This window comes from Micropterus salmoides, unplaced genomic scaffold, assembly GCF_014851395.1.
Source record: "Micropterus salmoides isolate LMB-PRFRI ecotype aquatic unplaced genomic scaffold, ASM1485139v1 Ms_hic_scaffold_1, whole genome shotgun sequence".
NCBI lineage: Eukaryota > Metazoa > Chordata > Actinopteri > Centrarchiformes > Centrarchidae > Micropterus > Micropterus salmoides.
In genome coordinates this window covers 3,348,930-3,375,850 of record NW_024040040.1, presented here as the reverse complement: position 1 = coordinate 3,375,850, position 26,921 = coordinate 3,348,930, and the positions used below count along the sequence as shown (strand labels likewise).

General features: G+C 43.6%; 2 protein-coding genes and 1 long non-coding RNA gene across 6 annotated transcripts in view; 2 read left to right on the top strand and 1 right to left on the bottom strand.

Annotated features, from left to right (window-relative positions):
- Positions 1-347: 347 nt before the first annotated feature.
- LOC119917124 lies at positions 348-26,027 on the bottom strand. Of its 4 annotated transcripts, none has more exons than XR_005447234.1 (6): positions 25,745-26,027; positions 25,460-25,614; positions 7,566-7,699; positions 7,235-7,446; positions 3,507-3,808; positions 348-3,418 (listed from the first exon to the last, which is right to left on the bottom strand). It is a non-coding gene; the product is annotated as an uncharacterized LOC119917124 (long non-coding RNA). The 4 variants fall into 4 exon arrangements; XR_005447239.1 differs by having other exon boundaries at positions 7,235-7,425; XR_005447232.1 differs by having other exon boundaries at positions 7,235-7,699; positions 25,437-25,614.
- On the top strand, positions 2,818-22,047 carry LOC119915897 (adenylate cyclase type 8-like). The gene is made up of 23 exons (XM_038735726.1): positions 2,818-3,087; positions 3,238-3,435; positions 3,564-3,803; positions 7,231-7,459; positions 7,574-7,723; positions 7,793-7,923; positions 10,206-10,317; positions 10,805-10,932; positions 11,009-11,167; positions 11,750-11,984; positions 12,072-12,260; positions 12,350-12,450; positions 13,541-13,742; positions 14,274-14,375; positions 14,470-14,597; positions 15,991-16,072; positions 16,154-16,312; positions 16,384-16,527; positions 18,022-18,114; positions 18,527-18,641; positions 18,913-19,037; positions 19,115-19,213; positions 20,441-22,047. The coding sequence occupies exons 1-23, from the start codon at positions 2,843-2,845 to the stop codon at positions 20,621-20,623; spliced, it is 3,549 nt and encodes a 1,182-aa protein (XP_038591654.1). The 5' UTR covers positions 2,818-2,842; the 3' UTR covers positions 20,624-22,047.
- Positions 26,028-26,171: 144 nt separating the features above from the next.
- The window catches only part of xdh (xanthine dehydrogenase), a 28,949-nt gene continuing 28,199 nt past the window's right edge, over positions 26,172-26,921 (top strand). Inside the window, exon 1 of the mRNA XM_038724352.1 lies at positions 26,172-26,710. Within this exon, the coding sequence (XP_038580280.1) occupies positions 26,504-26,710 (207 nt within the window). The 5' untranslated portion in view covers positions 26,172-26,503. The remainder of the gene's footprint in view (positions 26,711-26,921) is intronic.

Genomic DNA, 26,921 nt, shown 5'->3' with positions numbered 1-26,921 from the left:
TATCATGACCTGTTGGCTTTAGCTTCAGTCTGTTAGCATGATGTCATGACCTGTTAGCATCAAGTCATGACCTGTTGGCTTTAGCTTCAGTCTGTTAGCATGATGTCATGACCTGTTAGCATCATGTCATAACCTGTTGGCTTTAGCTTCAGTCTGTTAGCATGATGTCATGACCTGTTAGCATGATGTCATGACCTGTTGGCTTTAGCTTCAGTCTGTTAGCATGATGTCATGACCTGTTGGCTTTAGCTTCAGTCTGTTAGCATAATGTCATGACCTGTTAGCATGATGTCATGACTTGTTGGCTTTAGCTTCAGTCTGTTAGCATGATGTCATAACCTGCTATCTCATGACCTGTTAGCTGTAGCTTCAGTCTGTTAGCATCATGTCATGACCTGTTAGCATGATGTTATGACTGTTGGCTTTAGCCTCTGTCTGTTAGCATGATGTCATGACCTGTTAGCATCATGTCATGACTTGTTGGCTTTAGCCTCAGTCTGTTAACATGATGTCATGACAGTTGGATTTAGCCTCGGTCTGTTAGCATTATGTCATGACACCTGGCTTTAGCCTCAGTCTGTTAGCATGATGTTGTGACCTGTTAACTTTAGCTTCAGTCTGTTAGAATGATGTCATGACAGTTGGCTTTAGCCTCAGTCTGTTAGCATGACGTCATGACCTGTTAGCATGACGTCATGACTGTTGGCTTTAGCCTCAGTCTGTTAGCATGATGTCATGACTTGTTAGCTTTAACCTCAATCTGTGAGCATTTTAGCTTCAGTCTGTTAGAATAACATCATGACCTGTTTGCATGACATCATGACCTGTTAGCATGACGATATGATCTGTTAGCATGATGTCATGACTGTTGGCTTTAGCCTCAGTCTGTTAGCATGATGTCATGACTTGTTAGCAGGATGTCATGACTGTTGGTTTTAGCTTCAGTCTGTTAGCATGATATCATATAAATATATACATATGTAAAACAAGTAAACTGAAAACATAAAAGCTAGCTAGAGACAGTTTTCAACCAATTAATGGCACTAGCTACAGTGAGGTACAAGGTGTTTATTTGTCATTATACTTCCTGTTCTGCTGTTCTCAGGTATCAATTAGCAGCCAGCAGGCCGCTAACCTGATTGGATTAGCCCTGAAACCTGTCTCTGACCCGGGCCAACACCATGTGTTCAGGCCACCTGTCCCACTGAGAGGCCATTAAGTATTTTGACAGATGATCTGATCAACTGAACGTATAAAATGTTTACAGCACGACAAGAACTTTATCCAACCACTAGTCATCAAAACAAACTGTCCACAGACCACAGACTGTGCATAAAGATGGAAAGTATCCGGAATACGAGCACTGCCATATTGCTCTGATGACCCAAAGTCACGGTATCGAGGTCCCGCCCATACACCCGGGTGACTCAATCGCGAGCAGGGCTTAGCTGTCAATCATGATATGAAACCTCCTTTTTTAAGCAACAAATACTGTCGCAAATAAAAGTATGTTTACCCTTTGGAATTACCTGGATTACTGCAGTAAAAAATCCACAAAAGAAACTTTTACATGTTTTGTTTTTTTAATGTCTTAAACCTTTTTACATTTTTACATTTTAAAACACAAAAGTTTGTACATTGTCCTGAACACACTCAAAGAAGGTGTGTTTTCTTCTGCTGAAGTAAACTTTCTTTATATACTTTGGAATTAATTTTTTTCGTGGATGATCGCAGCCCTTCCAAACCATGATGCCCCCTCCACCATACCTCACAGTTGGGATGAGGTTTTGATGTTTGTGTGCTGTGCCTTTTTCCTCCACACATAGGGTTATTTGTTCCTTCCAAACAACTCAACTTTGGTTTCATCTGTCCACAGAATATTTTGCTAGTAGTGCTATGGAACATCCTGGCGCTCTTTTGCAAACTTCAGACAGGCAGCAGTGTTTTTTTGGACAGCAGTGTCCATCCATGAACTCCATTCTCGTTTAGTGTTTTACGTATTGTAAAGTCGTCCACCGGGATGTTAGCATGTTCCACAGATCTCTGTAAGGCTTCCGCTGACACTCTAGGATTCTTCTTAACCTCATTGAGTATTCTGCACTGTGCAGTCATCTTGGCAAGGAGAGCAACAATAGTGCTGAACTTTCTCCATTTATAGATGATTTGTCTTACTGTGGACTGATGAACATCCGGCTTCATGCAAGTAAACAATTCTCAATCTTAGGTCTTCTGAGAGCTCTTTTGTTCGAGGCATGGTTCACATCAGGAAATACTTAATGAGGATAGCTAAATCAAAATTGGTGCGTGTTTTTTAGAGGGCAGCTCTAACCAACACCTCCAATCTCGTCATATTGATTGGATTCCAGGTTAGCTAACTCCAATTAGCTTTAGGAGAAGTCATTAGCCTAGGGCTTTTCCCAACCTGCACTGTGATTGTTGCACGATGTGTTGAAGAAAAACATGAAAGAAAAAACATTTATAACCAATTTATGCAGAAATCCAAGTAATTCCAAAGGGTTCACAAACTTTTTCTTGCAACTGTAAATAATTAAAACCAAACTTACTGGAAAAGTTAACACTTGACCAAACATGAATGTGATAAGAACAAAGAAACCAGTTTGGGTCATCCGCTAACATGGAGAGGGCGGGGTTTATGACTACAGCCAGCCAGCAGGGGGCGATCCAGATGTTTTGGCTTCACTTCTGGGGCGCTGTCATCTCATCCATTTAATACACAGCTGTGGCTTTTTAAAATAACGTAAAGTCTTGTTTACGTAAATCTGTTCATTTTCACTTCCCTTCCGCTACCAATCAGTTTGCAGACGAGGCGGTCTTCATAACCATGGACGGTAACCGTGGCGTGATGGAGAACGGCGACTGCGAGATGGCGCGGCACACCAGTGACATCACCTTCAGCACGAACATAAGCCCCGCCACAAGCCTGACGAGGAAACACCTGATGTGGCAAAACGCCGTTAGAAACATCATCGACCAGCACAACCTGTACTCGCTCAGGCTCGCCGGAGGCCTGGAGAGAGGCAGACACCGCATCACCGTCACAGACGCCTACATCGCCGACATCAACAGGTAGTGACGTCATCATCAGGTAGACACAGTGATGTCATCAACCGGTAGAAAGACAGTTGGCTTGCTATCAATTTATGATAATTTAAATCTGAAAAGAAATATGAGTCAACTTTTTTGAGTGAGCTTTTTTCCCTCTGTGTCGCCTTGCAGGCAGATCCGCTCTAAGGCGTCTCGCGGAGCGCTCTGGCAGAAGCGGCGCTCGTCAGCCGCTCGTATCCACCCGTCGACGCCGAGGATCACCGCGGCAACACAGACAAAAAACGACTCGCTCGGAGACGCCGACTTCTTTGTGTCGTGGGGGTCGTCAGTGCGAGGAGTCTTCATTCCCGCACTGCAACACACATTCAAGTAAAGACACTCAAACTGTAACACACAATAAAGTGAGTGTTGTGAGGGGCAGGCGAGAGTTAGAAACCCACCAGGTGTTCTGGGTCTGCTTCCACGAGCCCGTCCTCTGCTTACTTTCGCTTATTCAGGTCTCCGGACTTGGAGCAGGTCTACCAGCAGTTCTCGTCCGGTCAGAGAAGAACCTCGCTGGTCGTCACCAACGTGATTGACATCCTGACCAGACTCCTCATCTCGCTGCTAGCGTGGCCGCCGGGCTGGTGGGGCGTGGCCTCTGTTTGGCTGGCCGGCCTGTCGGTTGTCCTGTGGGCGGGGATCTGTGTGCTGGCGCTCATCAGGAGGGAGGTGATATCATCGCCACAGTGCCTGAGGTATGCTGGGAAATGTAGTCAGTGATGAAACGGGTGTTTTAAAATCCGTCCAGACCTTCAGGTTTGAGTCACATTTTAAGAGGTTTTTGTCTCTGTGTCACAGTTACACAGGTTTTTGTCTTTGTGTCTCAGGTAATTGTCTCTCTGTGTCTCAGGTACCTGTCTGTCTCTCTCTGTGTCTCAAGTACCTGTCTGTCTCTCTTTGTGTCTCAGGTACCTGTCTGTCTCTCTGTGTCTCAGGTACCTGTCTGTCTGTGTGTCTCAGGTAGCTGTCTGTCTCTCTCTGTGTCTCAGGTACCTGTCTGTCTCTCTCTGTGTCTCAGGTACCTGTCTCTCTGTGTCTCAGGTACCTGTCTCTCTGTGTCTCGGGTACCTGTCTGTCTTTGTGTCTCAGGTACCTGTCTGTCTCTTTTTGTGTCTCAGGTACCTGTCTGTCTCTTTTTGTGTCTCAGGTACCTGTCTGTCTCTCTCTGTGTCTTGGGTACCTGTCTGTCTGTGTGTCTCAGGTACCTGTCTGTTTGTGTCTCAGGTACCTGTCTCTCTCTGTGTCTCAGGTACCTGTCTGTGTGTGTCTCAGGTACCTGTCTGTTTCTCTCTGTGACTCAGGTTCCTGTCTGTTTCTCTCTGTGTCTCAGGTTCCTGTCTGTTTCTCTCTGTGTCTCAGGTTCCTGTCTGTCTCTCTCTGTGTCTCAGGTACCTGTCTGTCTGTGTGTCTGTCTGTGTGTCTCAGGTACCTGTCTGTCTCTCTCTGTGTCTCAGGTACCTGTCTGTCTGTGTGTCTGTCTGTGTGACTCAGGTACCTGTCTGTCTCTCTCTGTGTCTCAGGTACCTGTCTGTGTCTCTCTGTGTCTCAGGTTCCTGTCTGTCTCTCTCTGTGTCTCAGGTTCCTGTCTGTCTGTGTGTCTCAGGTACCTGTCTGTCTCTCTCTGTGTCTCAGGTACCTGTCTGTGTCTCAGGTACCTGTCTGTCTCTGTGTCTCAGGTACCTGTCTGTCTCTGTGTCTCAGGTACCTGTCTGTCTCTCTCTGTGTCTCAGGTACCTGTCTGTGTCTCAGGTACCTGTCTGTCTGTGTGTCTCAGGTACCTGTCTGTCTCTGTCTGTGTGTCTCAGGTACCTGTCTGTCTGTGTGTCCCAGGTACCTTTCTGTCTGTGTGTCCCAGGTACCTTTCTGTCTGTGTCCCAGGTACCTGTCTGTCTGTGTGTCTCAGGTACCTGTCTGTCTGTGTGTCTCAGGTACCTGTCTGTCTCTGTTTGTGTCTCAGGTACCTGTCTGTCTGTGTCTCAGGTACCTGTCTGTCTGTGTGTCGCAGGTACCTGTCTGTCTCTGTCTGTGTCAGGTACCTGTCTGTCTGTGTGTCTCGGGTACCTGTCTGTCTGTGTGTCTCAGGTACCTGTCTGTCTGTGTGTCGCAGGTACCTGTCTGTCTGTGTGTCGCAGGTACCTGTGTGTCTGTGTGTCGCAGGTACCTGTCTGTCTCTGTCTGTGTCTCAGGTACCTGTCTGTCTCTGTCTGTGTCTCACAGGTACCTGTCTCTTTTGTGTCTCAGGTACCTGTCTGTCTCTTTTTGTGTCTCAGGTACCTGTCTGTCTCTTTTTGTGTCTCAGGTACCTGTCTGTCTCTGTCTGTGTCTCAGGTACCTGTCTGTCTCTGTCTGTGTCTCACAGGTACCTGTCTCTTTTTGTGTCTCAGGTACCTGTCTGTCTCTTTTTGTGTCTCAGGTACCTGTCTGTCTCTTTTTGTGTCGCAGGTACCTGTCTGTCTGTGTGTCGCAGGTACCTGTGTGTCTGTGTGTCGCAGGTACCTGTCTGTCTCTGTCTGTGTCTCAGGTACCTGTCTGTCTCTGTCTGTGTCTCACAGGTACCTGTCTCTTTTTGTGTCTCAGGTACCTGTCTGTCTCTTTTTGTGTCTCAGGTACCTGTCTGTCTCTGTGTCTCAGGTACCTGTCTGTCTCTCTCTGTGTCTCAGGTACCTGTCTGTGTCTCAGGTACCTGTCTGTCTGTGTGTCTCAGGTACCTGTCTGTCTCTGTCTGTGTGTCTCAGGTACCTGTCTGTCTGTGTGTCCCAGGTACCTTTCTGTCTGTGTGTCCCAGGTACCTTTCTGTCTGTGTCCCAGGTACCTGTCTGTCTGTGTGTCTCAGGTACCTGTCTGTCTGTGTGTCTCAGGTACCTGTCTGTCTCTGTTTGTGTCTCAGGTACCTGTCTGTCTGTGTCTCAGGTACCTGTCTGTCTGTGTGTCGCAGGTACCTGTCTGTCTCTGTCTGTGTCAGGTACCTGTCTGTCTGTGTGTCTCGGGTACCTGTCTGTCTGTGTGTCTCAGGTACCTGTCTGTCTGTGTGTCGCAGGTACCTGTCTGTCTGTGTGTCGCAGGTACCTGTGTGTCTGTGTGTCGCAGGTACCTGTCTGTCTCTGTCTGTGTCTCAGGTACCTGTCTGTCTCTGTCTGTGTCTCACAGGTACCTGTCTCTTTTGTGTCTCAGGTACCTGTCTGTCTCTTTTTGTGTCTCAGGTACCTGTCTGTCTCTTTTTGTGTCTCAGGTACCTGTCTGTCTCTCTCTGTGTCTTGGGTACCTGTCTGTCTGTGTGTCTCAGGTACCTGTCTGTTTGTGTCTCAGGTACCTGTCTCTCTCTGTGTCTCAGGTACCTGTCTCTCTCTCTCTGTGTCTCAGGTACCTGTCTGTTTCTCTCTGTGACTCAGGTTCCTGTCTGTTTCTCTCTGTGTCTCAGGTTCCTGTCTGTCTCTCTCTGTGTCTCAGGTACCTGTCTGTCTGTGTGTCTGTCTGTGTGTCTCAGGTACCTGTCTGTCTCTCTCTGTGTCTCAGGTACCTGTCTGTCTGTGTGTCTGTCTGTGTGTCTCAGGTACCTGTCTGTCTCTCTCTGTGTCTCAGGTACCTGTCTGTGTCTCTCTGTGTCTCAGGTTCCTGTCTGTTTCTCTCTGTGTCTCAGGTTCCTTTCTGTCTCTCTCTATGTCTCAGGTACCTGTCTGTCTGTGTGTCTCAGGTACCTGTCTGTCTCTCTCTGTGTCTCAGGTACCTGTCTGTCTCTGTCTGTGTCAGGTACCTGTCTGTCTGTGTGTCTCGGGTACCTGTCTGTCTGTGTGTCGCAGGTACCTGTCTGTCTCTGTCTGTGTCTCAGGTACCTGTCTGTCTGTGTGTCCCAGGTACCTGTCTGTCTGTGTGTCGCAGGTACCTGTCTGTCTGTGTCGCAGGTACCTGTCTGTCTGTGTCGCAGGTACCTGTCTGTCTCTGTCTGTGTCTCAGGTACCTGTCTGTCTGTGTCCCAGGTACCTGTCTGTCTGTGTCTCAGGTACCTGTCTGTCTGTGTGTCTCAGGTACCTGTCTGTCTCTGTCTGTGTCTCAGGTACCTGTCTGTCTGTGTCCCAGGTACCTGTCTGTCTGTGTGTCTCAGGTACCTGTCTGTCTGTGTCTCAGGTACCTGTCTGTGGTGAGCTGGCTCTCCCAGATGCTGCAGGTGTTGGTGGGCGTGTTCAGCTGGGCGGAGAGCGATCACTCCTGGTACGTCTTCTTCTCCCTGTTCTCCACCTACACTCTGCTGTTCCTCCCCCTCCTCTGGTCCATCATCGCAGGAGCGACCACCTCCACCCTGCACCTGCTGCTGGACTTCTGCTGTCATTACGGCGACCGCACCTTCATCAGAAAGGTTCTCTTCCAGTCTGTCTACCATCCATCCTCCTTTCCTACGTTTGTTCCTTCTTTCCTTTCCTTTCAGCTAACCCTGTCACAGATCTGATGTGTGTGTTTCTTACCTGTCCAGGTGTTGTCGAAGGCCTTGTTGTACCTGGCCATGAACATCGCCGGTCTGTTCATTCACTACCTGTCGGACCGGACTCAGAGACAGGCCTTCCTGGAGACCAGACGCTGCATAGAGGGGCGAGTCAGACTGGAGAGAGAGAACAACAGACAGGTAGCTGTTTGATTCTTGGATCTTCTAAACGTTTGTTGTCCTGTTCATCACGCACTTTGTGTCCTCCAGGAGCGTCTGGTGATGTCAATCCTGCCTCGTTTTCTGGTTCTGGAGATGATCTCTGACATGGCCACCATGGACGAGTATCTGCTGCCTCAGCAGTTCCATAAGATCTACATCCACCACTACAAAGACGTCAGGTAAACCCAGCAGACAGCACAGGTTGAGACCAGCTGCTGAATTAATGAAAACTATACAGGACCGAGAACAGAACCCTGAGGAACCCCACAAGTAATTTATTAATGAAAGGATTGTGTTGCTCCGTGTCTATCAGACGTGGAAATAGGCAGCTGTTTGCTAACATGTTAGCCACAACTACTTTATATAATGATAATACGTCAGTGTTGTTTACAGACTGTTTGTCTTCCCCCTTAGTGACACAAACCTTTTAATGCAGCTTTAAGTTTATTTAGGCGGCTCTTTTCTGAGCTAGCAGCTGATGGAAGAAGTACTATTTAGTAGTAATACCACAGTGTAGAAATACTGTGTTTAACTGCATTCAAAATGTTGCTATAGTAGAAGAACAAATATTAGCATTCATATATATTTAATATTAGAGATATTTCATAGGGGGTTAAATTGATGTAACAGGGGAAGGTGTAGCTTGGAGTCACTATCTGACCCTACAAGTGTTTACTGACCTTACAGCTCTGGTTATTTCCCTCATGTAACTGTCCTTGTTAGACTGATAAGGTAGAGAGAGCAGCTCAGGCGTCAGGCGAGCAGATATCTGTGTTCTCTGGGAGTCTGGCAAGGTTGAATCCAACAAGAATGTTTACAGGAACTCCACAGATTAGAGGACAACTCATGGATGGTAATAGATTCCAATATTAGGCTGTTAGCACTGCAGTCTAAACATCACACAGATTTGTTGTTCTAGGTTAAGGCCAGTTAAAGCCGCCCTCCTAACGTTCTTTCTCAAACAGAGAATGGGGGTGTGGTTAATAGTCGGACGTAATCAATTACCATGACAACCAAAAACTGACAGCGAGAGTGTTTTCACTAACGATATGCTGTGTTAAAGTTTAGTACACTTTACTGTCTGGCAGGAGTAGCTATTACTTACCCAGGATAGAAACTGATGTGCGAGTATCAGCTGTTATCAATCACACAGTCGATGGTTCTGTCACGCACAGAACTCCCACTACGTTTTATGGTGCGCTTACTTTACCGCGGGGGGAGGGAGGGTCTATTACTCTGTTACTTGATCTTCTGCATGTAAAGTTGACTTGTTATGAACTTTGTAGAGATTGAAACTAACGAGTTATTTCTGTTTATGTAGGCTGTAAGAAACACAACACTGTATGTACATCAAACTGCTTATATCACACTGACAATAATGATATTTTCATCAGCTTTAGCTGTAGATGTTGTGTCCCTATATTACCAAGCATACCACACAGCTCACAGGCTGTCTGCTGGGCCACGTTATGAAGTCCTCACCTTTACGTGTTGTGTCCTGAAGAACAGGGTATTTACAGACAGCCTCATTTGGCTGACATTAAAATTAACACGTTATGCTGTTGCAGTCATATATATAGTGCACAGATGCAGAGTGCATTACTGGTTAAACATCTCTTACATAAAACTATTGATGTAGTTCTACTGTATATGTATAAATTGATGAAGAAAGATTGGAACTTTTTAAAACGTGTGGATGCACCAAACGGGTAAAAAAAAAACTCAAGAGCAAACCAAAGCTACAATTCTCCAGATTTTATTAATAAACAATGTTTTAAATAACATTTACTGGCTCCATATGAAAATACACACAGACCGTTCTTTTAACTGAGTACAGGGACAAAAAAAAAAACACTTTCTTGCAATGTTGAGAACAACAAAAGTCACACCTCAAGCGTTGGCTGAGTCATATTTCTTTATATATAACCAAAAAATTAATGTTGCAGACTGTATATATGACACGTTTTCTGTCATCTGTCCTCCAACACGCACAGATGCCATAATGAAAATGAACAGCACTCTAAACCAAGAGGAGGAAACTAAAAAATAAAATGAAGACCCTCTGTTAGCTAACTTTCTGCAATAACTATGCTAGCTAACTACAGCTGGCTAACTACAACTAGTTAACTTAGCTAACTTAACTAGAAAGACAAACCGACCATCAGACACAGAGAGACATACCTGCTGTAAGTTATTCACAGAAGTCCTGTGTAAATGTACGTATGTATGATAAACGATGGGATTTAGGAACATTTAGGAATGTTAAACTCCTGATTTTAATTACATTATTTTCATTTTCTTCTCACAATTTTCTCTGAATTTTGACTTTTTAATTATATTTTGACTTTAATCGCAAATATTTTACACTATTTTATCAAAATTCTGACTTTAAAATCAAATACTGATTTTGTGAATCTAGATTTTAATCACACATTTCAAATTTCTCTCCGTCTCTTTGCAGCATCCTGTTTGCAGACATCATCGGCTTCACTTCTCTGTCGATGATCCTTTCTGCTCAGGAACTCGTTAAAACTCTCAACGAACTCTTTGGTCGCTTCGACAGGCTGGCTGAGGTCATATCACCATGACAACCACATACGTCACTGAATTACTTTGATCATTATTTACATGTTTGATTTGTACATTTTTTTACCATTTGAGCTTCCAAGGTTTAGTTTTGTTGTTGTTTTAAATTTTTTTTAAATTTTAAATTCCTTAAAGTTTTATTTGATGCGTTAAATTTAAGCGTCTTGTTGTTTTTCTGACATTTTATTTTCATGAGTTTCTTTTTATTTGTATTAACAAACATTAATAGAACATAAAAAACTAAACAAAGCTAATTAAATTATTTTCATTTGTAAGTTAATGTATTTATTTTCCTTCCACTTTTTAACTGTTTTATTTTTTTATTTGTGAAACACTTTGAGCTGCATTGTGTGTATGAAAGGTGCCTTATAAATAAAGTTTAATATTGTTATAAACAGTAAAGTAAACGTGAGATACACACCTGTCACTCAGTTAATGTTTGTTAATAATGCCAGTGTGTGTTTGTGTGTGTAGGAGCATCAGTGTCTGCGTATCAAGATCCTGGGTGACTGTTATTATTGTGTATCTGGAGTCCCAGAGCCTCAGGGAGGACACGCCCGCTGCTGCGTGGAGATGGGCCTCAGTATGATCAACACCATACGGTAAAAACACACACAGGCACACACATCTGCATCACGTGAAGCTTCACCGTGACGCTAACGTGTTTCACTGCTGCAGTTATGTTCGTCGGGAGCTGCAGCAGGAGGTGGACATGAGGATCGGCGTCCACTCCGGTTCGGTTCTTTGTGGAGTTCTGGGAGTTCAGAAGTGGCAGTTTGACATCTGGAGCTGGGACGTCGACATCGCCAACAGTCTGGAGGCTGCAGGAGTGCCGGGGTCAGAAACACACACGTTTTTACTGATATAATGCAAACGCTAGTCCATCAGCTGACCTCTGGGTCATGATGAGGTGAGGACACAGAGGAAGAATGTCCTGTCTTTACCAAAATGTCCTCAGAGAGGTCTTAAAACAGTTGTCTTCACTTGACAAAAGTCACATAATTTCCAAAAATATGTTTACAAAAGTCTTCAACTTTACAAGTTACTTGATAAAATTGTCTGCAGTTTACAAAAATATCCTCAGTTTGCAAATATCTTGATTTAAAATCTTCAGTTTTCAAACATTTACTCCATTTATTTAAATTGTTTTCCTGAAATTTTCTTCTCTTTTATAAAATTAATTTAACAAAATCCCTAATAGAAAAGTGTTTTGACTTCACTTTAAAAGGTTCATTTATTGGATAAAAGAAAATCAGTCTCAGCTTAAAACTGTGATGTTTGACAGATGTTAGTTTACAGTTTGTTATTATCAGGACACATCCAACAAACATTTGGCGCCTAATTCCAATGTTTAAACAAGTCTAACAGCTTCTCGACACTGAGGACGTCTTCGGTCATACCTTCGTCTCCTCGTCTCAGGCGCATTCATATCTCGCGGGCCACTCTGGACTGCCTGGACGGGATCTACGAGACGGAGGCGGGGCACGGCCAGGAACGTAACGAGTTTCTACGGAAACACAACATCGACACGTACCTGATCCGCCCGGCGCCACAAGACGAGGTGGAGCCACCGAGAGCGAGACGTCCGAGTTACGACGAGATGACGACCTGGAGCGCCGAGCTGCCGTTCGGAGACATCCTGGGAATGAACTTTGTGAGGACATGTGAAAGAAAAGTAGGAGCTTTCTGGTGGAATAAGGAATGAATTTGACCTTTTCTTGTCCCCTGTGGTGTCCCGTAGATCCTCGCCACCTTCACGAATGGCTCTTTAACACAGCTGCCCAATCAGGTTGCAGCGCAACAGTCGGGATCACGGGAGGTCAACAAGAGGATCTGTCAGGCCATGAAGGTCCGGAGCAGCGAGCGAATGAGGAAGGAGCACATCACCACATTCACTCAGGTGTTCAAGGACTCCCACATGGAGGGAAAGGTAATGACCTCACTTCCTGCAGGGGGCGGGGCTGTTTTTGATGCTTAGCGAGCAGTTTGGTGACTCATCGTCCTCTCTTTGTCTCTCAGTACTCCCAAATGAGAGACGAACTCTTCAAGTCCAACATGGTTTGTTCTTTCATCCTGCTGCTGCTGCTGATGGCCGTCCAGGCACTGATCCCCGCCCCACGGTACACCTGTCCGCCCACCTGTCCACCCACCTGTCTGTCTACCTGTCCACCCACCTGTCCACCCACCTGTCCACCTGTCCATCCACCTGTCCGCCCACCTGTCTGTCTACCTGTCCACCTGTCCGCCCACCTGTCTGTCCACCTGTCCGCCCACCTGTCTGTCCACCTGTCCACCTGTCCGCCCACCTGTCTGTCTACCTGTCCGCCCACCTGTCCGCCCACCTGTCCACCGACCTGTCTACCTGTCCGCCCACCTGTCCACCCACCTGTCCGTCTACCTGCCCGCCCATCTATCTGTCAACCTGTCCACCCACCTGTCTACCTGTCCGTCCACCTGTCCACCCGTCCGCCCACCTGTCCGCCCACCTGTCTGTCTACCTGTCCGCCCACCTGTCTGTCTACCTGTCTGTCTACCTGTCCGCCCACCTGTCTGTCTACCTGTCCGCCCACCTGTCTGTCTACCTGTCCGCCCACCTGCCTGTCTACCTGTCTACCTGTACGTCCACTTGTCTGTCTACCTGTATACCTTATACCTATCTGTCTACCTGTCCACCCACCTGTCTACCTGTCCACCCACCTGTCCACCTGTCCGCCCACCTGTCCACCCACCTGTCCGCCCACCTGTCTGTCTACCTGTCCACCCACCTGTCCACCTGTCCGCCCACCTGTCTGTCTACCTGTCCGCCCATCTGTCTGTCTACCTGTCTGTCTACCTGTCCGCCCACCTGTCCACCGACCTGTCTACCTGTCCGCCCACCTGTCCGCCCACCTGTCTGTCTACCTGTCCGCCCACCTGCCTGTGTACGTCCACCTGTCTGTCTACCTGTCCACCCACCTGTCTGTCCACCTGTCCGCCCACCTGTCTGTCCACCTGTCCGCCCACCTGTCTGTCTACCTGTATACCTTATACCTATCTGTCTACCTGTCCACCCACCTGTCTGTCTACCTGTCCACCCACCTGTCTGTCCACCTGTCCGCCCACCTGTCTGTCCACCTGTCCGCCCACCTGTCTGTCTACCTGTCCGCCCACCTGTCTGTCTACCTGACAGTATAATAAGTGTTTAATAACTGTTGTGTCTACAATACGTAGGTTGTTTTCGATGGTGGCTCAGTTTGTGGTCAGCTGTAGCGTCTACTTCCTGCTCCTGCTGCTGACTCTGGGGGAGGAGTTTAAGCATTGCCCCACCCGCCTTCAGTCTCTCTGTTGCTGGGTTCATGAAACCAAGAGCGCCCGAACCCTGCTCACGCTCACCGCCATCGCCGTCAACTTCGGAGTCGCCTCCTCAGACATCGTGAGTCTGATAAAGTCGTTAGGCTTCTTCTCTGGAGGTTAAGGTGAAAATGTCGACGTTTGGGTTTAAATATTGATGGGTTGCCAGTCAAGATTTTACAAGCAACTCCATTAGAAAGCTTCCCATCAGATTGTCAATAACGTTTCCCAGATTCTCAGCAACCAGAGGTTCCTTTTGGCACTCAAACATTTTAAGTCACCTCACTGGGAAAGTTGCTTTTCAGAGTTGCCCTGTTTATCATCACTTTCGGCAATCTGGCAACATGTATTTTCCAATGAAGGTCAAGGTGAAAATGTTAAAGCATCTTTTGGAAAATGTTACTTTCCACAAACTGCTCCAAAACTTGAAACTTGACAACTGTCGAAGTAACAGCGTTGACACAACACACACTGTAAATGTTGCCCACTCAGATTGGCTAACTGGCTACAAAAACAATTTGCTTTAACGCAACTCTGTCTGTGATGTTGCCCAACAACTTTTCCTTTGGGAAATGTTTGAAGGTTTCTAAAAGACTTATTTCCTTCCCTCCAGCTATGGTGTGATTCGTCAGAGACTCACATCAACGGCAGTGACTCCAAGTTGGCTCCGCCCACCTCCACCTGGTCCGACATCAACATCTGCACACATCCAGAGGTGAGCGCTAACATGTCAACGCTACATCAATATTTTCTTTGTTCATGATACGTGACTTTGATTATGTGATGATTCATGACCTCCGCGTGTACAGTTCATGGTGCTGAGCGGCGTGGTTGCCATGGCTACCTGCGCGGTGTTCCTCAGGTTGAGCTGCGTGTTGAAGCTCGCTGTCCTCCTGCTGGCCACCGCCCTCTACACCTACCTCATAGAGACACACAGGTGCTAACCAATGTTGTCAAACTGCTAGCTTATCCAAAATAATGCTACATTGTATTTATTAGCTGATGATATGCTCGCTACAAACAGCTAGCATATCAAACATCATGCTACATTGCCTTTGTATTTATTAGCTGATGATATGCTCGCTACAAACAGCTAGCATATCAAGCATCATGCTACATTGCCTTTGTATTTATTAGCTGATGATATGCTCGCTACAAACAGCTAGCATATCAAGCATCATGCTACATTGCCTTTGTATTTGTTAGCTGATGATATGCTCGCTACAAACAGCTAGCATATCAAACATCATGCTACATTGCCTTTGTATTTGTTAGCTGATGATATGCTCGCTACAAACAGCTAGCATATCAAGCATCATGCTACATTGCCTTTGTATTTGTTAGCTGATGATATGCTCGCTACAAACAGCTAGCATATCAAGCATCATGCTACATTGCCTTTGTATTTATTAGCTGATGATATGCTAGCTACAAACAGCTAGCATATCAAGCATCATGCTACATTGTATTTATTAGCTGATGATATGCTCGCTACAAACAGCTAGCATATGAAACATTGTGCCACCTAGTTAATGTTGTATTCTCTACAAGCAGCTGTGCAGTATTATACTACCGGTTAGTTTTTAATCAACGTTGCTAGTGATAATTAGCAACCTGTAAATACCCTCCCTCTGTAGTTTTAATTAATGTTACCATTGATTTAATTGTTTTATCATTTAGTAAGTCTTACTGTCTTGATATAAATCTTATATGTTCTTTATTTTTCTATGCTCTTGTCTTTACTTTATAGGTTGTGCTGTGTATCATGTCTGTTATGCTATGTTTATTCCCAACTGATGTTGTGTTACCTACAAACAGCTATAGCATAACCAACGTTATGCTATAGCTGTTTTCCTCATTGATGTTGTGCAAGCTACAAAAACGAGTCACCAACAGTTAGCTTGCGTTACTTGTTCCTTGCTGATGAGAGCTTGGATTATTATTTATTAATTTTCAGCAGAATTACAGGATGATATGATCTTATCATGTTATCAGAATGATTTCTGCTGCTAATATTACCAACCGGTGGCCCATCCAACGTGATACCACCTAATTATTTTTAGCCAGTGTTTTGCTAGCTAGATATACTAGGCCTAAATCTAATTCAGTCAACTTAACTTAAAAGAGGGAGCTCTAGTGTTTGCATGTATCTGATTTTACTTGTTAACAAACCACTTTAAATATATACTTATGTGTGTGATTACAAGGCTAACAATAGGGCAACTATCTTAGAATAATGCATGAACACTCTCAAGTTAGATAAATTTATAGTAGCATTTATAAAATTTAATTGAATCTGTCTGGTGACCAAACACCACTGTGTCTCTCAGGTCTCATAACTTGTGCAAGAAAGGAGTTTGTGTCGTTCTCATGGTGATGTTTGTGGTAGCCGTGCTCTACAACAGCAGACAGGTGAGTTCTACTGGGTTCTGCTGGTTCTGACAGCTCAGTGCTTCTGATGGCTGTTGAGTAAAACTGCTTCTTCGTTGGTAGCTGGAGGCGACGGCGCGGCTGGACTTCCTGTGGCGTCTCCAGGCGAGGAAGGAAGTGGAGGACATGAAGGAGCTGAGGGAGCACAACGAGTGTCTGCTGCTCAACATCCTGCCGGCCCACGTCGCCCATCACTTCCTGGGGAGGGACCGCTACAACGAGGTACCTGCTACCTGTTACCAGGTGTGTCGTGTGAACGTCCAGGTGTTAAGTGTGTACGTGTGTGTTTTCAGGAGTTCTACTCCGAGTCGTACGGGCGAGTCGGCGTCCTCTTCGCTTCTCTGCTGGGTTTCTCCGACTTCTACGAGCAGAAGGAGCTTGTTTATCAGCACGTGTGTCTCCGCCTCCTCAACCGCATCATCACCGACTTCGATGAGGTCACACACGCACACACACATTGCTTTCTTTCTGCAATCTTAAAACAATATTTATTTTTTTGCTTTAACATTTTACAGAGTTAATGTAAAACAAACATTTTGTCTGTAAAATGTAAAAAAATCCAGAGTCCAAGTTGACGTATTGAGATGTTTCATTTTGGCCGACCAACGATCCAAAACCCTGAGAGGACAAAACCCTAGAGGAAAAAATCTGTGTATGGTTCGTTCGTTTCATTATTTTGTTTCAAAACCAAATGGGAAAAACCAAAAAGTCGTTTTTTGAATCAAAACGGAAAAACGGATAAACAGAAAACAAAAAAAACAGACAATCGGTTTTTGTTTTTCTGTTTTAAAAACAAAACGGAAAAATTCTGATTTTGATCCGATTATTGTAGCTTTGAATGTTACACTTTATAAACCTGCAGCAGATACACTTGGTGAGGCCGGCGCCTGATGTAATGTAATAAAGATGAGCTTGAACATCAGCATAGGTGGTTTTCAGTTAGAAAAACAGGAGGTGTTCAGTTTGTAACTCACTAGCAACTGGAACAGGAACAGAAGTTGCCTGAGAATCATCCGGTTTTTAAGATTTCATTAGTATCAAATTAACTCAGTGATAGTTGTCAGTACATCCAATGCTACACAGTAAACATGAGCTGTTATTAGCTAAATCGGCGAGCTGTATATTAACAAATCATACATGGATGAAAAGCTTCGGGTGACTTTCGTTCAGCTTCTCTGTTTCCACCTGACCTTTATTTTCTTTGCGAGATGGAAGATATCAGAAAGTTTTGCGGCGCTGCAGAGAGCCTCCAGCTGCAGGAACACATGGACCAGTGTGTAAAAGTAAGTTTGAAAACCAGTAGGGATGCAACACCAGCCAAAGATAGAACAAAAAAACCTTTTTTGTTTTGTTTTTTCCGATTTAGTTTTCAAATGAAATAATGAAAGAACGAACCATAACCATGGAAAAACAAAATCTGACTTCTAAAAACTAAATCCGACATCTTGCATAAAACCTGAAATGGAACAAAAGCTAAAGGGTTTGAATATACAACCTATAAGTCCGTAATATATCAGTCGTACTGATCTTCAGACAGGCAGATTACCGAGATATAAAACACAAAGAATGACGTTTCTCAAAATTGTTGCCTTTTGAGGTTTTTGTCAATCGACTTATCAGTTAATCAGTTCGACTCTGATACATGACTGATGTCAGCGATGATTACGCTAAAGAAAAGGAAATTTATAAATTCATAAGGAGAAAATTATATTTTATTATTATTATTTTCACTTCATATTTTACTTCTTCTGCTGTATCTAGATAACCAAACTCATCTACTGTTTACGTTACGCGATAACGACTTTACTTTAAATCTAAAATGACTTTAGATCATTTATTGACAGACAGATTCATCTCACAGAAGTCTGACAAACAGAATACTTGTGTTTTAGTAAATGAGACTAATAAAGTTTTTCTCTCGCTGTGTGCAGCTGCTGGATGAATGTTACTTCTATGAGGTGGAGAAGATTAAAACCATCGGCAGTTCGTACATGGCAGCTTCTGGTCTCTCTCCAGACAGACAGGTCGGCTGTGTAATGCGTTTTCCAATATGTTTCTTAATATTCGTGGAAGTAATTTAAAAAAGTTTTCAGGTTTTAATTAATTAAGTATGAAATAAATTATATTTTTTTACATTTAAAGTTGTTTTTTAATCAATATGAAATTAAATAATAAATATTTAAAGCATTTTGTTTTCTTCAGAGAATTATTAAAATTGTTCTTTTTCATTCAGTCAAGTGTTTTTAAACAAAGTTTTGTCATAAAAATAATAAATAATGCATAAAATTGGCGTCACGGTCAGAGAGCTCCTTCCTTCCTGTGCAGGTGCAGGCGATCTGCCTGCTGGACATTTTCAGTCTTTACATCTTCTCTGTCCTTCTTTGCTTCCTCTCCCATGATCCTTCACTGCTTCTTCTCCACGCCGCTTGTGTTCAGGAGTGTGAGGACGGCTGGCATCACCTCAGCGAGCTGGTTCTGTTCGCCCTCGCCATGCAGGAAACACTCACACACATCAACGCCCAATCAGGAAACAGCTTCCAGCTCCGAGTCGGTACGCACGCCGTCACATCAGGGCTCAGAAAAACGCTTCAACTCAGGAAGCAGGACGGCGTAAAGTCATCGTTTAGTTAAACATTTAGCTTTTTTACTAAAATATCATCAAATATACACATAAAACATGGAAACAAAGTAATACTTTTAATCAGTATTCAAGTATTTTGTAAGTATTAGACGTGATATTGAAACTCTTTTTTTAAAAACATTTCTGTCTTATGAACTTATAAAATGATGTCGTGTTAAGTGGCCTCTGACATCCTGTGCAGGTATCGCTCACGGCCCGGTGATCGCAGGTGTGATCGGAGCCACCAAACCTCAGTACGACATCTGGGGAACGGCGGTGAACATGGCGAGCAGGATGGAGAGCACCGGCGTCAGCGGGAGGATCCAGGTGAGCACATCTGTCTGCAGGAGTGTTTGTAAGTTTATACTTAATGTTTATAACCCCCCCCCCCCCCCCCGGTTTAGGTCCCAGAATCCACCAGCTGTATCCTGGTGGAGCGAGGCTTCCTACGGCAGCTCAGAGGGAACATTTACATCAAAGGCATCAGTGAACGCCACGGAAAGGTGAGACAGTGTTCTGTAAACAGGTGCTGGGGTCATAACAACTGAGTTACAACACTGTCACAAACTGAATGAACACCATGTGTTGGTTGGAGACTGAACTACGTGACGTGTTATCATGTCTGAGAGTCTGAAGAGGCAACAGCAACGTGTCGTGTTTTTACAAGAGCAGGGCTGCAGATAACCATTATTCTCATAGTTAATCTGAGGATGGTTTTCTCGATTAATCGTTCAGTTCTTTGGTCTATAAAATGTCAGAAAATGGTGAATGTTTCCCAAAGAGAACGTCCTCAAAGATATTCAGTTTACTGCCGTAGACGAGGAAAGAAACCAGAAAATATTCACATTTAAGAAGCTGGAATCAGAGAATTTAGCCAGAGCTGATTGATTGATTATCAAGATAGTTGGCGATTAATTTCACAGTTGACAACTAGTCAGTTAATCGTTGCAGCTCTATAGAAAGCCTAAGTCCAGACGAGAGATGTAGCTCATTTAACAGTTTTCACACAAGGTCAAACTGCAACTTTCTTGACGGACAAAATTATCTTTTAAATTGACAAACATCATGTGATCAAAAAACAAGATGTCTCTCGCCGTTGACCACCGTACGTACATTTTCTAAAGTAAGGTCCCGTGGACAGGAAGCGAGTGACTTCTGCAGGACCAACAAACCATGACAGGTTCCTTTTTTCCGACGTCCCCACATCTTTCACTGAGCTAAAAGTTAACTCGCCTTGAATTAAAGCAGTGGGGTGGTTCTTATAAAAAACTAAATACGACCAGACTTCATGCTTGAGATTGGCTGAAAACTCCCTCGCCTTCCTTCACTGACCCAAAACAAACAGAACCATGTGATGCTGCGTCTGGAAGAACACGGCTTTAAAACAGGAGTTTCATCATTAAACCGGTAACAGTTTCATCCCTGCTGAGAACTTTGGATGGAGGTTGTTTGGTATGTAAAGGCTGATATATGTACAAACACAGTAGTCGTTGATGAGGATGGTGTTTAAATCTTAATTATTCATCAATTCTAACAGTTATCAGTAAGAAAAGTCACAGCAGCCGTCTATAAAGAATTACACACAATTTAACATGTAAATTGTCCCAGTTGCTTTAACGCAGTACAACTCAAAGGTGCCTTTAAACATCAGCACATTTTATAACTTGCAGGTAATATTAAGAAGACAAACCAGCGCTGAAAGTCTGTAACAACGTTTTTGTTTTGTTCAGGTTCGAACGTTTTTCATGAGCAGTCGCGAGGAACCTTCCAGTTTCATGGAGCGTGGCGGTGGGCGGGGCTTCGGTCTGAACAGGAACACTCTGGGAGCTGTGGTCTACAGTCTGGTTCAGGCCAGGAAGAGAGAGAAGCTGATAGAGGAGAACGGAGGCTTTCACCTGGTGGAGGCTTCGTAGGAGGATCAGTGACGTGAGTTAACATCAGGACGCCAACCAGGAGAGGAACTAACGGTGCTCCAAACGTCTTCTTCTGACATCGAATTCAACGCGTTCTGTTTCAGGGGACGACGGTTTCGCTGTCGATCTGAAGATTTTTTGACTTTGTTTCTCTTTTGTGAAGTTTTTTTCTTTTTTTTATAAATGTACATTTGGATTCACAAAAACCTTTTTAAAATCTAGAAGAGCAGCTGAAAAACCAACAGAAATGTCTTTTCCCACGCTACAAATGCATCGACCACGGAGAGTTTGTCGATTCATTTTCTTGCGCTCGATTAATCGACTAATCGTTGCAGCTCTAACTAATATTATATTGTTTTTAAACAGTTACCTGTTTAAACTATTTATATAATCGATTAATCGTTTTAGGTATTTTTTAAGCAAAAATGTGGGAAATTGCTTGTTTAATCCTCTTAAATTTGAGGATTTGCTTCTATTCTTTGTCATTTATGACAGTAAATGAAGAGTCTTTGGGTTTTGGACTGTTAGTTGGACAAAAGAAGCAATTTGAAGACGTCACTTTGGCCTCTGGAAAACTGTAATTTCTTGACATTTTACAGACTAAACGATGAGTCGATTAATCGTGAAAACAGTCGGCAGATTAGTCGATAATGAAAATAATCGTTAGTTGCAGCCTTAATATTTGTGTTGTTCATTAATGGTGATAAATGATGTGAACGTCCCGCGAGGTGCAGACAACTCAGCACAACACCGGTGAAGCTGATGGTGTCTCTTCCTCGTCTGCCAACACACCCGCTGAAGCGCACCGACGCCCCCTTCTTTAAAGGTTAGGATTCATTCTCGCTCTTTAAAAAGATTTATTAAAAGCTTCTTTCTTTCCACATTTTATTTACAGCTGGATGTGTTGAATTGTATATTATAATAGGCTACGTTAACTTATTGGGAGCCAACTGGTAGTTCTGTGTAAAATGAGACGCACCCCCACATCGCCAAAATGATATGACGCTACTTTCATAACGCCGCTACAAAGATTCGACTGTTGAATCAGGCTCCGCCCATCGAAGCACAGAATCGGCCCTACAGATCATTTTGACCTCGTCTGGATTCACAATCAAACATCAGCAGACGGTGGAGGCTTCCTGTTGAGAACGACTCGTACAAACTGTGATGGAAACTTAAAGAAGAACAACATTAAAAACAAGAACCTGAGCAGCTGGCGCTGCAGCCAAACTTCTGTTTCATCTTTTGTCAGATTTCAGTTGTTTCTGAGACATTAAAGAACTTTTTACGTTTGGATTCAGACAATCCATGTGAAATAAATGTTTACTGTCGCTGTGGTTTGTTTACGTGGTTTAAACTGACAAATGTTTTCTGTATGAAATCAATGTAACATTAGAAATGAATTAAAGTGAAATGGTCCTTTACGCTCCTGAGTTTCTGTAAAGCTTGTTTTACTTTGTCTTTTACGTCCACTTCAAACAGCTGTCAACAGCTTCGAAGTCCTCAAAGTTGAGATTTCCCAGCAGCACACGAACGCACCCCAGCCGAGAAAACTCCCTGAACGTTCTCGTTTGGTTACGACAGCGTTACGTTCAAATGTTTCTGTGCGTTATTTAGTGTCAAACTTTCAGTCCCTAAAATATTGATTTCAAAATTATGAAAACTTTATTGTTCAACAATCTTAAAAACATTCCTGAAACTCATAATTAATTAATAATATTCATCTGTAAACTACGAAACATCATCAACTTCTATGTTCCCTTTTTGTTCCCTTTGGTTCTGAGAAAGTTTCCAAAATAAGCGTCTAGCAAAGTGGAAATTTAAATACGATTAAAAGGACAATAAATGGTTAAATATGTTATTTTTAAATGTTCTAGTAAACTTTTGCAGGATTTTTAGAAAGAAGTTTAGAACATTTATACACTTAGAAAATTATAATAGAAACTTTCTTTATGATTTAAAGATGTTTAGTTTCAGGTTATCAGCAAAGTCCATCTCTAACCAGACTCCATTCAGAATCTAAGAAGATTAAATCACACAGAGTGACTAAAGCATGTTCAGGTGATTTAAAGCGTTTCGCGCTTCAGATCAGCTGCTCACTGTGTGACTAATGATGAACTCTATCAGGTCGTCAGCTGGTAGTTTTATGTTCTCACAGTTTCATGGTTTGGCTCCTGACGATTCACACCTTAAACAGAAATTAACTCGACCTTTGAAGGAAAAACTAAAATGTCCCGTTTTGCTGACGGTCCTTAAAAATGTGTCTTTGGTCAATGTCATAGATAAAGTGATGACTCGATAGTCGTGCGTGAAGAAATCCATGCGAGGAGAGAAAACTCTCTTCCCCACGCTAACAGGAAATAGATTCTGCCAATTAACCACAAAAAGACAGAAAATCTGCTGTTTTTATTCACAGTTGTCGTCCAGATTTGAGCCTTGAAATCTTCTGTTTGGTGCAGCTCTGCTCTCATTGGCTACACTTCTGTCTCCTCTCTGAGCGCCCGGCCGCCTTTTAGGGTGGACAAAAATGTTTCTTACGTACTCGGAGTTATTTAAAATGCAGTCTCTGCTTGTTCCCCTGTAAAACTGTTGAACACCAGATATATTTACTAACCGCAGAGCGTGGCTGGACTTTAACCGTCTGTCCCGTTGGCGCGAGCGTGGCATCTCAGGAACGCCTCGAGGGAACTTCTTCTAAATTCTAACAAACGTCCACTTGGACTCAAAACCATGAAGATTAAAATTTGGTGGTCGAAGGTCAGCGGTGAACTTAAGATAAGTTTTTAGTTGTAATGTAGCTCTCGAGTTTGATCAGAAGTCTGGAGTGAGGAGAAATCTGTTAGGAGAAGAGACTCAAATATCTGCAGCAGCGGCCCCTCGGCCCCAAACAAGGCCTCAAGTCTTTGCTAGCAGTTAAATTGTTCATAATTGACCCGTACAAACAGAAAACAATTGGTAAATCTGTTCAAGTGTATCATAATAAAAAGAGCTGTGGCCCCTGAGGGGCCCACTGAACGGCTCAGTGTACAACTGTTTGTACTTTACCTGAGTATTTTCTTTGTGCCACTTTCGACTTCGCTGCCACATCTCAGAGGGAAAAACTGTGCTCTTTTATTTTCACTGCATTTATCTCACAGCTTTAGGTTCTTTACAAAGTCACATTTTTACACACAAAACACACGATTTTTAAAATCAGATGTCTTGTGACAAAAATATTGTACCTTAGTTAACACACAAAAATTAACTGGCAACTTTTTTGTCAAGTCATTTTAAGACCGATACAAAATAGTTCAACACGCCTGCTTATTAATAATCTCATGATGTACTTTTTCCTGATTTTACTTATGCTACATACTTTTACTCAAGTTACATTGTCAGTGCAGTACTTTTTCTTGTAAGAGAGTATTTTTACAGTGAGGTATTAGTAGTGAATTTTACTTTGGCCCAAGTAGAGGATCTGAATACTTTGTACACCAGTTGGAGAGTTTTTGACTCCGTCAGTAATAATTTAGCAAGAATTTGCCTTTAGCCGATTTCCCGACATCGGCCATCACGATATATTCGAAGTGACCTCATCCAGAACTCGTAAAAATCACAATGCTAAGAGAAAAGACGGGGCCCCTAAAGGTGCTGCGTTCAGCCGTGAAATCAAACGTGCTTGCGGCGAGATCACGGGATTTACCCGGAAACAACGCATTTTAATTGGCTGGTTTTTAACTCTGCGCCTCAGCGTGACGACCTGGTGGGCGTTATCTTCTCAGCCTGGGAAACACGAGGTGTGGCGTGAGAACTGCTTGAAATGGATGACTATTTTCTTCAGTAATCTGTGTGTTTAATGGTGCATCATTGGGCTTATTTTGACATATTCCTAAAATAATGCGAGACTGCTGTAAAATAAACGGTAGGCGCAGTTATCGAGCTAGCCAGGGAGCGTTAGCTTAGTTAGCTGCTACATAGCTAGCTTCCTAGTTTGTTTATATGTTTTATATTTATACTGTTTAACCTTCTAATGTTTACATGTAGATATTTGTTATTGATATTTGTATTAATTCCAACTTTCTTTGGGATCCTGTTTGTTTTTCGTTGGTTGCTGCAGCTCGATTACGGTGACCTGCAGTACAGAAATGCGCCTGAGCGATGTTTATCTTTGCTGGATGCTGTCTACCGTAGCGGTAAGAAGGCCGTTACGCTGCTCCGTCCTCCTGCAACACACTGCAGACTGATGCAGTAGTTAAGAAATCTGATCTCGTTTGGTGAATTTAAACATCGGATGAAAGAAATAGATGCTATAAATTGTTGTCACTGCTTTTAAAAATAATTAAATCCTTTAAACCTACGGTGTGTACAAATTTTACTTGTGTTTGTGTGTCTGAAGAGTTAAATGTTGTTTGTTGTTGTGCGTGTGCATAAATAAAGGTAAAAAAAGACGGCTGATCGCCCCCTGGTGGCCGGCTGCAGTCGTAAACCCCCTTCATGTTAGTGGATAGGCCGGCTTTAAGCATCTGAGAGCCAATATTATGAAACGGGTGAAACGCCATCGTGTTTGTTCAGGTGTTTGGTTTTCAGTGGTTATTTGATGCTGTAATAAAAAGAATAATAAGAATTCTGTGTGTCTGTTCAGAAGCTAAGACACTGCTTATTTTATTATTGTTACTTACTGTCCATCCATTTAAATCATTATTTTAACTATAAAAATGTTTTAGTACATTTAAGTTATATTAATTATGATTACTGTCACATTTATCATTTCTAATTAAATTAATAGATTATTAGTATTTTATTAACATGTAACATTTTTATAGTATTTATTTACCGTTAATATTATACTGCCTTTACCTTTTTCTTCTCCCTCTTGTTGATATTACTGAACAGCTGGAGGTGCATTTGATGACCTTTGACCTCCAGCTGTGAATAATTAGCCTGAAGAGTTGCGTGATCCCTGAGTTTTATCTGGGGTCAAAGGTCACGTCTGTTCCTGCAGATCAGTCCCCCTAAAAGACAAGTGCACAACCAACCAGCTCATTCAGGACGAGATAAAAGCAAACTTCAGATTTACATGAACAGATTAATAAACTGAGTCTTTGTTTGGAAAAGTAAGGTTTTTAAAGGTGCCTGTTTCACCTCAGTTAGAAATGTTGTTTCCTCTGCTGCAGGTTTTCTGCTCATGTTGTTTCCTCTGCTGCAGGTTTTCTGCTCATGTTGTTTCCTCTGCTGCAGGTTTTCTGCTCATGTTGTTTCTTCTGCTGCTGCAGGTTTTCTGCCCATGTTGTTTCCTCTGCGGCAGGTTTTCTGCTCATGTTGTTTCCTCTGCTGCAGGTTTTCTGCTCATGTTGTTTCCTCTGCAGCAGGTTTTCTGCTCATGTTGTTTCCTCTGCTGCTGCAGGTTTTCTGCTCATGTTGTTTCCTCTGCTGCAGGTTTTCTGCTCATGTTGTTTCCTCTGCTGCAGGTTTTCTGCTCATGTTGTTTCCTCTGCTGCAGGTTTTCTGCTCATGTTGTTTCTTCTGCTGCTGCAGGTGTTGTTTCCTCTGCTGCTGCAGGTTTTCTGCTCATGTTCAGAGTCTCGGTGACATGTGGGGAATAAAGTCTTATGAATATATACACAGTTAACTTCAGCAGCTCTGATGAAGTGCAGCTTCCTGCAGCAGAGGGACAGTCCGACAGAGGAAAGGTGTCTCTGAAAGGGGGACAGCAGAGACCCGGAGGAAAGACACTGCAGCCGATCATGTTTCTATTCTCCGAGTGTCACATCGTTTTCTCTCGTATTATTATGACTTCCTTCTCCAAATGTCTGGTCGCTCCTCGGTCGCAGTTGACAGACTCCAATTCCGCCTTCCGGTTTGTGTAGTTCTGTGGCTCTTTAGCGGACAGTCTGCAGAGACATGTCCCGACCGTGCCTACCTGGCTCTACGCCCTCGCGCAGGACACGCCTCTCTGCGCAGGGGGCTCAGCCCGGATCATTCATCAGCTGGTCGGACACCATGCAGAGGGGCGACAAGATGCGGGAGCTGAGCGGGACCACGGCCGACACCGGCTCCGGCTCCGGGTCCGGGTCTGACGAACTGGTCTTCTTTGTAAACGGGAAGAAGGTAAAGATATGTCTCGTGCACTTTAAATGATCTAAATGTTAACCGGAGTTCCTGCGATTCTCACGTGTCCGTTTTACAGTCAGAAACAGTTTGTGTTATTTATCTTAGAGTCAACAGCAGTTGTGTCTTTGCCCTTTACACACAGAGCGGGCTGCTCTTTCTTTGTAAAATGATTTACAGAGATGAACATTTCCATCATGAGCGAGTTTCA

Coding starts and splice junctions, on each gene's coding strand:
- LOC119915897 (XM_038735726.1), top strand. CDS start 2,843: ATGGACGGTAACCGTGGCGTGATGGAGAACGGCGACTGCGAGATGGCG. Junction 3,804..7,230: donor TCATCGCCACAGTGCCTGAG/GTATGCTGGGAA, acceptor TCTGTGTCTCAG/GTACCTGTCTGTGGTGAGCT. Junction 10,318..10,804: donor GCTTCGACAGGCTGGCTGAG/GTCATATCACCA, acceptor TTGTGTGTGTAG/GAGCATCAGTGTCTGCGTAT.